Source organism: Oncorhynchus tshawytscha, linkage group LG29 (assembly GCF_018296145.1).
Source record: "Oncorhynchus tshawytscha isolate Ot180627B linkage group LG29, Otsh_v2.0, whole genome shotgun sequence".
Lineage (NCBI taxonomy): Eukaryota > Metazoa > Chordata > Actinopteri > Salmoniformes > Salmonidae > Oncorhynchus > Oncorhynchus tshawytscha.
The window spans coordinates 15,171,948-15,184,526 of NC_056457.1; the positions used below are offsets into that span (position 1 = coordinate 15,171,948).

Here is a 12,579-nt window from a genome sequence, read left to right on the forward strand (position 1 = left end):
TGGTGTTTGATTCAACTAAACAGGATATGCTGATAAATAATCGGTTCCCATAAAGCCGATATGATCATCAAGAGCTTCTTACTGATGTTATGATAAACAAAAGCATTCTTTCAGTCGGTTTGGAAAATCGTTCTTCCTGACCGTAAGTGATTTGGGTGTTGATGCAGTCATGCTGTTACTGTAAGTGTGACGAAGATAGTTCCCCTTCCACTCCTCCTCCTGTTCTCTCCAATTAAAACACGGCTCTCACATCCCATTTATTAAACATCTAAGTTGCGTCCCAAATGGCACACTGTTCCCTGTATCGTGCACTACTTTTCACCAAAGTAGTGCACTATAAAGAGAAAATGGGGCCATTTGGGACACATTCTAAAAATCAGGAATGTATTTATCTGTATCCAACTTGATTAACTCACTGTAGTTCAAGTTCTGTGTTCACAGTCTGGGCTGATGCCTGGCCTCCAGACTAAAATAAGTGATGACAATTGTTTAAAAGACAATCAAGGTTGGAGGCAGGACTCAAATGCACTTAGCACAAGGCGGGTGGGAGGGAGGAGGCCGCCGATAGAATCTATTCTAAACTCTTTGATCAGAAAGAGAAGACATTTAGTGATAGAGTACAGGACCACAGCATTACAACACCCTTACAACTCTTAGATCACATGCAATGCTTTATTGACTCCGGCTCCCAACCTCTCCAAAATTGAAACTTTAAAGACAGGCACACTGGCGGGCACACACACACACACGTTAACGAATCAGTCATCTCTTTTCGTTTGGATCAAATCTGCATGCTGTCGGCCAGAATGAGATGTACTCCCTGAATAACGTTAAACAACATGATCACAGATAAATGATGTCGAACGGATAGGAGAATTATCATGAACTGAATTGCATTACCCTAAAACTGATCCCAGATCTGTGTGTCCTCAAGACTACTCCATTGCTGCCTTTGTTTGGCATAAGAAGGGGCGACAAGGAGTTGGCATGATAAGACATACAGACTGGCAGTCAGACTAAGCCTAGACTGGTTCCAGGTCGGTAAACAGCATGTTTTATTAGCCATCTGCTCTGACTATTCACATTCCATATCATAGGACTAAAGCTAGTATTACGCACAGACTTCAATCATCAAAGAGATTAGGGTTGCAAAATTCTAGTGACTTTCCCAAAGTTCAGAAAAAAGTTTTCCAGAACTCCTCATTGGAGGATTCCCGTAATCAGGAGAATTAAGCAATGAGGTAATTCACCAACTGGAATTCTCCAAGCGGTATTTATGAAAAACCTGGGGATCTTGGAAAAGTTACCGGAATTTTGCAACCCTAGTGAAGTTCTACTTTGAGACATGACTAATAATCAAATGGGATCTTTTGGTGGGGGAAAAAAGTAACCTATTACTTATATCCACAGGGATTACAAAAGAAAGTAGATGGACCTAATTGTATTTCAAAAACGGACTAGTAGAAGGGGAATGCACCATTACCACATAATTTGGGGTGAGAGAGGAGATAAAAGGAGAGGCGGTGGGTTGAAACACGGAACAGATTAGCAGCTAATAGAGGCATGAAAGACGGGGAATTAAGTTGTTCAACGTCTCCCTTCAATGGGGACTCCTCTGATTCAATACAGCCTAACGTAAGTAAAACAACTAGAAATCAATGCCACCTGATGGCTTCAGGGTGTTTCATAAAGAACGAGTGCAAAGTGTGCCATGTTGTCAACACAACGACTTTAAGGACTTCTCTAGTGCCCCATACTGCCAGGCAGTGTACAAATCTCTATACACTCAGGGGAAAATCCTAACTTACACTTACATTTTCACTTCATCAGAAGTTTGGAATATTAGCCCCTGAGGGAAATTGCTAAGATGCAGCATTTAGTTCAGTGGAGTAGGTAGAGAAGTTGCCCCTAACTGCTTATAGAGGGTCAGATCTTTTTTTAAATCCATTTAATTGTTAAGGAGAGTATTGGGAGTTGAGTAATCAGATCTTAGATCTGTGGATAAGAGAAATCTCTACCTCAGTGCAATCAGTAGGAGGGTGTGGGAGACAATAGTCTATCGCTGTGGAGATGAATTATTGAGACACTCAACAGTGATATTTTTAAGAGCCTTTATTAGCTGCTCAAAGTAAATGTGTTGCCAACACAGGGCCTCCTCTTGTGTCCCAAAGTCAGCCAGTGTATTATTCTCCTGACGGGACTGTGAGGGAGAGAGATACAACAGGCTAACAATGAGCCGATACGTTATTGCATTATGAGATACACAGCAGTGGCATTTTCAAAAGCTCAAAGTGTGCATGTTGCCAACATAGGGCCTCCCCACTGTGTCTCCAAAGTGCCAGACAGGGTTCTGTTTTGCTAGTGAAAACCCTGTGTGAGGGAGACAGACCCATACATACAACAGGCAACCAATGAGCAGATGAGCTGAGGTCTGAGAAGACGCAGAAGATATTTACCAGCTGTGAGTGCCTCTGCGTGACATTAATAGTTACACTAAGTGTGGTCAAAATGCTTGACATAACCCTAGAATGTAGACACGTATGTGGTGTACATGCAGCAGAGGCTGCATCCCAAACTGCTCTTTATTCCCTATATAGTGGACTACTTTGACCAGGGCCTGTAGTGTACTACAGTAATAAGGGAATATAGACCCTTATAAACCCGTTTGGGACACAGAGGAGATAACCACAGCTTAAAGGGGGAATGTGCAGGAACAAACAATTGGGTGACACATGTCTTAGGTTGACTGTGGATGGCGACTTCACTCTTTGGTCTACTTTCATCTGGTTAATAAATTAATACTCTACGTCGCAGCCACCCGTGACAGAGAGTCTCAGAGAGTCACCCAGACAGACGTCACGTCAACCATCGTTCAAAGAGAGGAGAGAGATCAAGCCTGATGGAAAGGCACAGTGACTGCTCCCATATTTTGGTCATGGTTCTAAGAACTTAAAATGTGTCAGGTCACAGCATGCGAAGTGTGTGCATGAGTGTGTGTGTGGTTTTATAAATTAAAATATGTCAGTTCATAGCAGTGTGTGTGTGTGTGTGTGTGTGTGTGTGTGTGTGTGTGTGTGTGTGTGTGTGTGTGTGTGTGCTGTAAGCTATCAATTTCACAGAAGGTTTTAACGACTTACCAGAGCTGTATTTATTACATTAATAAAAGATGCCCAGGGGTAAAAAAAAAAAATGTTTTAAATTCCAGACACTTTTAATTGGCAGATCAGTTTTTAATTAGCCAATCAAACTGCACAAGCCCCAAATATGTTCTTTGGCAGGAGCTAGGTTAATTCTGTGTCTCTCTCTCCCCATGTTCTCTTTCTGTCATATATGCAACGTTTAATGTCTGTCTGTCTGTCTGTCTGTGATTGTTTGATTGATCTGGGTTACCCACAGTGTTTGTCACTGTAAAAAAAAAACACTCCCGTCACACAAAGACCCCCCCCCCCTCCACACACACCATACACACCCAGATAGATGCCTACCAGCGAGGTGTTTGCCCATGTTTTCTAGTTCTTTAGAGAAGAGGGAGTCACTTAGCAGCAGTCCCCCCGTCTGTCCCAGCAGCTCCCTGGACGAGCTCCCTCCTCCTACTCCTTTAACCACCTTCACATCAGCCTCCCAGACTGCCTGACGCTGACACAGAGAAGAAAGAGAGAGTGGGAGAAAAAATAGAGAAAGTCACATTAGAAGAAAGAAAGACCCCCTCAATTACAACATCATTGAATAATCAAGCTTTTGCTCAAAAGCTCAAAATGGGGGCAGGCCCCAGCCATATCTGGTGTAACAAGAGGCAATTATTATATTTTATGGGCATTAGAAAAACTTTGGGTAACCACAGAGTGTAGATGAAAGTGGGTGGGTTGGCGGCACGGGGTTTAGGCTAGCCTCGGATGGTAGAACATCGACTGGTAGACTACTAGACTGTCAGTAGTGGTCGTTTCAGGGGATTTTTATAAATAACAATCAATAAATTCTGAAATGGAGTGCAAGGATGTGTCCCAAGTGCACCCTATTCCATTTTTAGTGCACTACCCATAGGGCTTTGGTCAAAAGCAGTGCACTATGTAGGAAATACAGTGCCATTTGGGATGCAGAATAAGGCTCCTGCTAGCCAGGCTGTCTGAGAGCGCCGATCCATCTACAGTATAGGCAGTTAACAAACAATACATCTAACAAACCAAACTGTTTGGAAATAGTTTCATAAGCATATGGATACAATTTTTTTTATATTTTTTATATCAAAACTAGAAAAGTGTTTAAAAACTTTATGAACAGACATTCAGGGATCATGAATAAGCAAAGTAGACTACGATTGCAACTGGCTGCTGGGGTAGCTGGGTTGCCAAGTATTACTGCCATGCCATACCTATTCCTGGCATCAGACATCATTTAGTAAGACCAGGGTTGCCAGATTCTGTAATTGGAGTACACATAATCCCCCCCTCCCCTTTTATCCCAGTGATCACAGACAGGTCAGATGAGCTGTTAATCCAGTGGACCTTTGTGTGTCCAATGATAAGATGGCCATAGGGCTCTAGTTAAAAGTAGACGCATTAAATGGGTAATATGGTGCTATTTGGGACGTAGTTGTACTGAACCCTAACATGAGTTATAGTGACATCACTGCCAACTGTGACATCACTGGACACTCTTAGCGTCCACTAACAGGCTGGTTTCACATGATGGACTGTCCAGGCAGGCTAGTGTATGGATGGGTCCCAAATGGCACCATATTTTCGAAAACTGCACTATTTTCAACCAGGGCACATAAGGCTCAGGTCAAAAGTAGTCCACTATATAGGGAAAAGGATGCCATTTGGGACACACGACGTCTAAAGTCACAGATCTGATGAGAGACATACAGCTTCTCTCCACTACGTTTATAGACCAACCCAGAGGGATAGCTAACCTTACACATGGTTGTATCCCAAATGGCACCCTATTCCCTTTATAGTGCACTCCTTTTGACGAGTGGTCTATAGGGCTCCGGTAAAGAGTAGTGCACTACATAGGGAATAGGGTGCTATTTGGGACACATGCCTAGCCTAACACTGGTACTCATTGTAGGCCCCCTGATCTGAATGTGGATTGAGTGAGTGGTCTTAAAACATGTCCGCATAGAAAAGGAATGACGAAAAACAACAGGGTCTGTTGCCGGGCGCTGCCCAAGGATAAATGGCAAAACGTGATTTTGGGGGAGTCTGGAGCTTTCCCCTGAATGGTACCCTATTCTCTAAAGCCCTTTGTGCACTTCTTTTGATCAGAGCCCTATGGGCCCTGGTCATACGTAGTCCACTCTATAGGGAATAGGGTGCTATTTGGGAAAAGGCCCTGAATTTGGTCTTTCTGCCTATTAGCGACATGAAGAGCTCTGTGGCGGTAAGACCACAACCCATCAGTAATTATAACCCTCTAACCAGCCAGCCAGCAGGGTGAAACATTACATGACATGTTCCTCTCTCTCTCTCTCTCTCTCTCCCACTCTCTCCCTTCAGCATGACATAATCTAGTCATGCTTTTCTGGGTATTCTCTCTGTGACATCTTTCGTGACATCTCCACACACAAACAGGCTCTGGGTAGAAGGCATCTCCCCTAAAAGACCACAATTTAAACAGAACTCGTTGTGGTCTGTTATGGGAGATCCTGCCATCATCTTTTATTTTTTGACTACATGACTTTACCCAGATGAGATGCCCATTCCATAGAACAAAGCATTTTAGTATCGCAGTCACATCTAAATTCTCACTCTGGGTTGAAGTTCTTCATAGACACCAGACCTAGGATCAGTTATACACACACATAGACATACAGAACAGTATATTCAGTGTTTGTGGCCCTTATGAGACTCCAAATGAACCTACAGTATGTAGGCTCAAGTATTGCAGGTGGCTATATGTCTGGAGACGTAATGAGCCAGCTAAACAATGCAGAGTGTTGTAGTCCACAGACCGACTGCTTTAACTACTGACTGACTGGCTCACTGGCTGGCATGCTGGCTGACTTGCTGGCTAACTGACTTGCTGGCTGGTTGGCTGGCTGACTTGTCCTAAACATGTTCTTTATCTCCCATACAGCATGTTGCCTATTGAGACCCTCTAGACCTGACTGTAACACTTGAAACTGTACATTCACAGATGTAGCCTAAAAGACACCGTATTCCCCAGCTACATAATACTCTTGTCTAGTGGTCAGAACCACTGGTCAAAGGTCAAATACAGTTTAAGTCGGAAGTTTACATACACCTTAGCCAAATATATTTAAACTCAGTTTTTCACAATTCCTGACATTTAATCCTAGTAAAAATTCCCTGTCTTAGGTCATTTAGGATCACCACTTTATTTTAAGAATGTGAAATGTCAGAATAATAGAAGAGAGAATTATTTATTTCAGCTTTCATTTCTTTCATCACATTCCCAGTGGGTCAGAAGTTTACATTCACTCAGTTAGTATTTGTTAGCATTGCCTTTAAATTGCTCAACTTTGATCAAACGTTTCAGGTAGCCTTCCACAAGCTTCCCACAATAAATTGGGTGAATTTTGGCACATTCCTCTTGGAGCTGGTGTAACTGAGTCAGGTTTGTAGGCCTCCTTGCTCCCAAATGCTTTTCAGTTCTGCCCACAAATGTTTCATGGGATTGAGGTCAGGGCTTTGTGATGGCCACTCCAATACCTTGACTTTGTTGTACTTAAGCCATTTTGCCACAACTTTGGAAGTATGTTTGGGGTCATTGTCCATTTGGAAGACCCATTTCCAACCACACTTTAACTTCCTGACTGCTGTCTTGAGATGTTGCTTCAATATATCCACATAATTTTCCTGCCTCACGATGCCATCTATTTTGTGAAGTGCACCAGTCCCTCCTGCAGCAAAGCACCCCCGTGCTTCACGGTTGGGATGGTGTTCTTTGGCTTGTAAGCACCATGTGGAAGGGCCCCTGTAACCTTTAGGACTCTACAGTACCATGTGGAAGGGCCCCTGTAGTCTTTAGGACTCTACAGTACCATGTGGAAGGGCCCCTGTAGTCTTTAGGACTCTACAGTACCATGTGGAAGGGCCCCTGTAGTCTTTAGGACTCTACAGTACCATGTGGAAGGGCCCCTGTAGTCTTTAGGACTCTACAGTACCATGTGGAAGGGCCCCTGTAGTCTTTAGGACTCTACAGTACCATGTGGAAGGGCCGCTGTAGTCTTTAGTCACTTCATGATATACAGTTGTGATTACCGTCATGATTACCTCTACTCCTAAGTGTACGTGTGTACGTGTGTATGTGTGTGCCAGGTTGGATTCCCACATGGGCCAGTGAATATTATTTTGGTCCAAAAGAACCAAATGGTCTTGCAAATATTGCAGCGCATTGATCAAATTGGAAAGCTGTTACACTGGCTTTGATATCGCCTGGATGGAATTTCTTATTTTATCTATCTGGCTGTACTGTGTGAACTTTGTCTGCCTATCGTGATGTGGACACAGCCTCTGCCTCTATTCCCTATATAGTGCACTTCCTACAGGATTCTCGTCAAAAGTAGTGCACTATATAGGGAATAGGAAGCCATTTGGAATGCAGAGAGCATCTGCTTTTGGTGAAATAGATCACAGCTTTCCACTGCAGATGGTTGCACTTGGACCTAGTGTCAGAAAATCAGAAAAACCTGCCTTTTGGAATATCCTTCGCTTCCAGACATTTAAGAAATGGTCAAAGTAGTGCATGATAGAGGGAGTAGGACTCTGGTCATAAGTAGTTGACTATAGAGGGAGTAGGGCTCTGGACATAAGTAGGTGACTATAGAGGGAGTAGGGCTCTGGACATAAGTAGGTGACTATAGAGGGAGTAGGGCTCTGGACATAAGTAGTTGACTATAGAGGGAGTAGGGCTCTGGACATAAGTAGTTGACTATAGAGGGAGTAGGGCTCTGGACATAAGTAGTTGACTATAGAGGGAGTAGGGCTCTGGACATAAGTAGTTGACTATAGAGGAGTAGGACTCTGGACATAAGTAGTTGACTATAGAGGGAGTAGGGCTCTGGACATAAGTAGTTCACTATAGAGGGAGTAGGGCTCTGGACATAAGTAGTTCACTATAGAGGGAGTAGGGCTCTGGACATAAGTAGTTCACTATAGAGGGAGTAGGGCTCTGGACATAAGTAGTTCACTATAGAGGGAGTAGGGCTCTGGACATAAGTAGTTCACTATAGAGGGAGTAGGGCTCTGGACATAAGTAGTTGACTATAGAGGGAGTAGGACTCTGGACATAAGTAGTTGACTATAGAGGAGTAGGACTCTGGACATAAGTAGTTGACTATAGAGGGAGTAGGGCTCTGGACATAAGTAGTTCACTATAGAGGGAGTAGGGCTCTGGACATAAGTAGTTCACTATAGAGGGAGTAGGGCTCTGGACATAAGTAGTTGACTATAGAGGGAGTAGGGCTCTGGACATAAGTAGTTGACTATAGAGGGAGTAGGGCTCTGGACATAAGTAGTTCACTATAGAGGAGTAGGACTCTGGACATAAGTAGTTGACTATAGAGGGAGTAGGGCTCTGGACATAAGTAGTTGACTATAGAGGGAGTAGGGCTCTGGACATAAGTAGTTGACTATAGAGGGAGTAGGGCTCTGGACATAAGTAGTTGACTATAGAGGGAGTAGGGCTCTGGACATAAGTAGTTCACTATAGAGGAGTAGGGCTCTGGACATAAGTAGTTCACTATAGAGGGAGTAGGACTCTGGACATAAGTAGTTCACTATAGAGGAGTAGGGCTCTGGACATAAGTAGTTGACTATAGAGGGAGTAGGGCTCTGGACATAAGTAGTTCACTATAGAGGGAGTAGGGCTCTGGACATAAGTAGTTGACTATAGAGGGAGTAGGGCTCTGGACATAAGTAGTTGACTATAGAGGGAGTAGGGCTCTGGACATAAGTAGTTCACTATAGAGGGAGTAGGGCTCTGGACATAAGTAGTTGACTATAGAGGGAGTAGGACTCTGGACATAAGTAGTTCACTATAGAGGGAGTAGGGCTCTGGACATAAGTAGTTCACTATAGAGGGAGTAGGACTCTGGACATAAGTAGTTCACTATAGAGGGAGTAGGGCTCTGGACATAAGTAGTTGACTATAGAGGGAGTAGGGCTCTGGACATAAGTAGTTGACTATAGAGGGAGTAGGGCTCTGGACATAAGTAGTTGACTATAGAGGGAGTAGGACTCTGGACATAAGTAGTTCACTATAGAGGGAGTAGGGCTCTGGACATAAGTAGTTCACTATAGAGGAGTAGGGCTCTGGACATAAGTAGTTCACTATAGAGGGAGTAGGGCTCTGGACATAAGTAGTTCACTATAGAGGAGTAGGGCTCTGGACATAAGTAGTTGACTATAGAGGGAGTAGGGCTCTGGACATAAGTAGTTGACTATAGAGGGAGTAGGGCTCTGGACATAAGTAGTTGACTATAGAGGGAGTAGGGCTCTGGACATAAGTAGTTGACTATAGAGGAGTAGGGCTCTGGACATAAGTAGTTGACTATAGAGGGAGTAGGGCTCTGGACATAAGTAGTTGACTATAGAGGGAGTAGGGCTCTGGACATAAGTAGTTCACTATAGAGGGAGTAGGGCTCTGGACATAAGTAGTTCACTATAGAGGGAGTAGGGCTCTGGACATAAGTAGTTCACTATAGGGAGTAGGGCTCTGGACATAAGTAGTTCACTATAGAGGGAGTAGGGCTCTGGACATAAGTAGTTCACTATAGAGGGAGTAGGGCTCTGGACATAAGTAGTTCACTATAGAGGGAGTAGGGCTCTGGACATAAGTAGTTCACTATAGAGGGAGTAGGGCTCTGGACATAAGTAGTTCACTATAGAGGGAGTAGGGCTCTGGACATAAGTAGTTCACTATAGAGGGAGTAGGGCTCTGGACATAAGTAGTTCACTATAGAGGGAGTAGGGCTCTGGACATAAGTAGTTCACTATAGAGGGAGTAGGGCTCTGGACATAAGTAGTTCACTATAGAGGGAGTAGGGCTCCAGTCCCGAGAGAGAGACTGAGTCACTCCTGTCTGAAACAGTCATTGCATTGCATTGTATTGATAATGATGTATGTTTAGATGACGACCCAAATGAGTCAAACTGTTTTTGTTTCATTTGTTTGTTGGACGCATCGATGCAAATCATTTTATTTAATCCAGATGAACAACAAATCAAAAGAACAAGGTTTGTTGTGTTCATCTCTGAGATAAAGTACTTTCATAATTTGGTAATGAGTTATGATGAGGTCATTCATGTCAACGGCTAGAAAACCAACGTTGTATAATTCCACTCCCAGCCAACACTGCAGAAACCCAAAGCCGAGCCCAAGGTGAACAAAGAAAATGGAAGAAAATCCTTTGGTGGTGATGCTTCTGTCCAACTAACAAACATGGATCTGATTTCTACCTAAATTAGATCCATGTTGAGAGAGAGAGGATGGGAGTCCAGATTGAAATCGTTCACTGTTTACGTGTGTGTGTGTGTGTGTGTGTGTGTGCAGCTATGCGTGTGTGGTCAGCAGTAATATCCACCAGCACCACTAACAGGGAGTTTTTGGGTCCCAGTCGGCCCCGGTGCACAGCAGGACTGTCAGGGCTGTGTGCATGCAGTCATCAGCCTCAATCACCTTGGTGGTGGTGAAGAAGAAGAGCTAGAGAGACAGACAGCCAGTATGCTGTCGTTTAAACTCTGCCCTTTTGAGGGCAGGAAAAGGCCAGAAAAAGACTCCTGTCTGGGTTTCTTACTCTGGTCTACCATGAATGATAAAGTTCTGATCTATTCATAACTGGTAAGAAAGGTTGTCTATTTGGGGAAATATTGCTTCTAAGCCACGTTCATCACCTTTGATACTTGATACCCCATGGACCCTGGTAAAAAATGGTGCAATGTTTGGACTTCTGGTCTGCCCACATGACTCCTGGGCCACATGTTGCCCATCGCAGCGCGTTGTGGCCTGGTCTAGTGAGGGACTGCTAGTGGGCAACCCAAGTGGAACAGGAAGCAGCTAGGAACACACACACCACTAGTAAGACCACCACCGCTACCTCATCCCCTTTAAGACCACAGGTTGACCTCTTCAAACCACTTAATAGAAGGCATGCCTGTTGTTTTCAGAACATGAGGATGGAGGGAGAGATGAATGTGATAGGGAGGGATGGAGTGAGGGAAAGGACAGGAGGAGGAAGAGATGAACGAGAGAGAGAGGAAGAGATGGAGTGGGGGAAAGGACAGGAGGAGGAAGAGATGAACGAGAGAGAGAGGAAGAGATGGAGTGGGGGAAAGGACAGGCGGGAGGAAGAGATGAACGAGAGAGAGAGAGAGGAAGAGATGGAGTGGGGGAAAGGACAGGAGGAGGAAGAGATGAACGAGAGAGAGAGGAAGAGATGGAGTGGGGGAAAGGACAGGCGGGAGGAAGAGATGAACGAGAGAGAGAGAGGAAGAGATGGAGTGGGGGAAAGGACAGGCGGGAGGAAGAGATGAACGAGAGAGAGAGAGGAAGAGATGGAGTGGGGGAAAGGACAGGCGGGAGGAAGAGATGAACGAGAGAGAGAGAGGAAGAGATGGAGTGGGGGAAAGGACAGGCGGGAGGAAGAGATGAACGAGGAGAGGAGGAAAGATGGAGGGGGAAAGGACAGGCGGGAGGAAGAGATGAACGAGAGAGAGGAAGAGATGGAGTGGGGGAAAGGACAGGCGGGAGGAAGAGATGAACGAGAGAGAGGAAGAGATGGAGTGGGGGAAAGGACAGGCGGGAGGAAGAGATGAACGAGAGAGAGGAAGAGATGGAGGGGGGGGGGAAAGGACAGGCGGGAGGAAAAGAGATGAACGAGAGAGAGAGGAAGAGATGGAGTGGGGGAAAGGACAGGCGGGAGGAAGAGATGAAGAGAGAAGAGATGGAGGAAGAGATGGAGGGGGAAAGGACAGAGATGGAGTGGGGGAGGAAGGAAGAGATGAAGAGAGAGAGAGGAAGAGATGGAGTGGGGGAAAGGACAGGCGGGAGGAAGAGATGAACGAGAGAGAGAGAGGAAGAGATGGAGTGGGGGAAAGGACAGGCGGGAGGGAGGGAGGGGAGGGAGGGAGGGAGGGAGGGAGGGAGGGAGGGAGGGAGGGAGGGAGGGAGGGAGGGAGGGAGGGAGGGAGGGAGGGAGGGAGGGATGAGAGTGTGAGGGAGTGATGGAAGGGGAGCAAAAGGGGGTAGAGGGAAAAGAGGAAGAGAAAGTAATCCAATATGATTTAGTCTTATTTCTTCCTTTGTCTGCATGTGTCCCTTGTGTTTTCTGACAGCTCGCTGAAAACAACTAGTTGATTTATGGGCCTAACCCTGCATGTGAGAGACAGCTCGACTACACATCTGGTTTGTTTCCTCATTGTTTGGTGTAAAAATGTTATCTTTTAAAAGGGTATTCATAATAACGTTGTTTACCTGGTACGATATGATATTTGTTAGAAGGCTTTTTTGGGGTAACAAAAGTTTCATCAACAATACCGTTTTTGAAGAGCACATTACTGTCTTTGTAAGCTGTCAAACAATTGTAAGTGGTGTGATCTGAAACTCGGTCTGCCAG

General features: G+C 44.9%; 1 protein-coding gene across 3 annotated transcripts in view; it reads right to left on the reverse strand.

Annotated features, from left to right (window-relative positions):
• The window catches only part of lg29h8orf34 (linkage group 29 C8orf34 homolog), a 168,809-nt gene that overhangs the window by 31,641 nt on the left and 124,589 nt on the right, over nucleotides 1-12,579 (reverse strand). For all 3 annotated transcript variants that reach the window (XR_006080322.1, XR_006080323.1, XM_042308945.1), the window contains exon 11: nucleotides 3,486-3,636. Coding sequence is in view for 1 of the 3 variants with exons in the window: in XM_042308945.1 (XP_042164879.1) it covers nucleotides 3,486-3,636 (151 nt within the window). In the remaining 2 variants the exon portion in view is untranslated. The remainder of the gene's footprint in view (nucleotides 1-3,485; nucleotides 3,637-12,579) is intronic.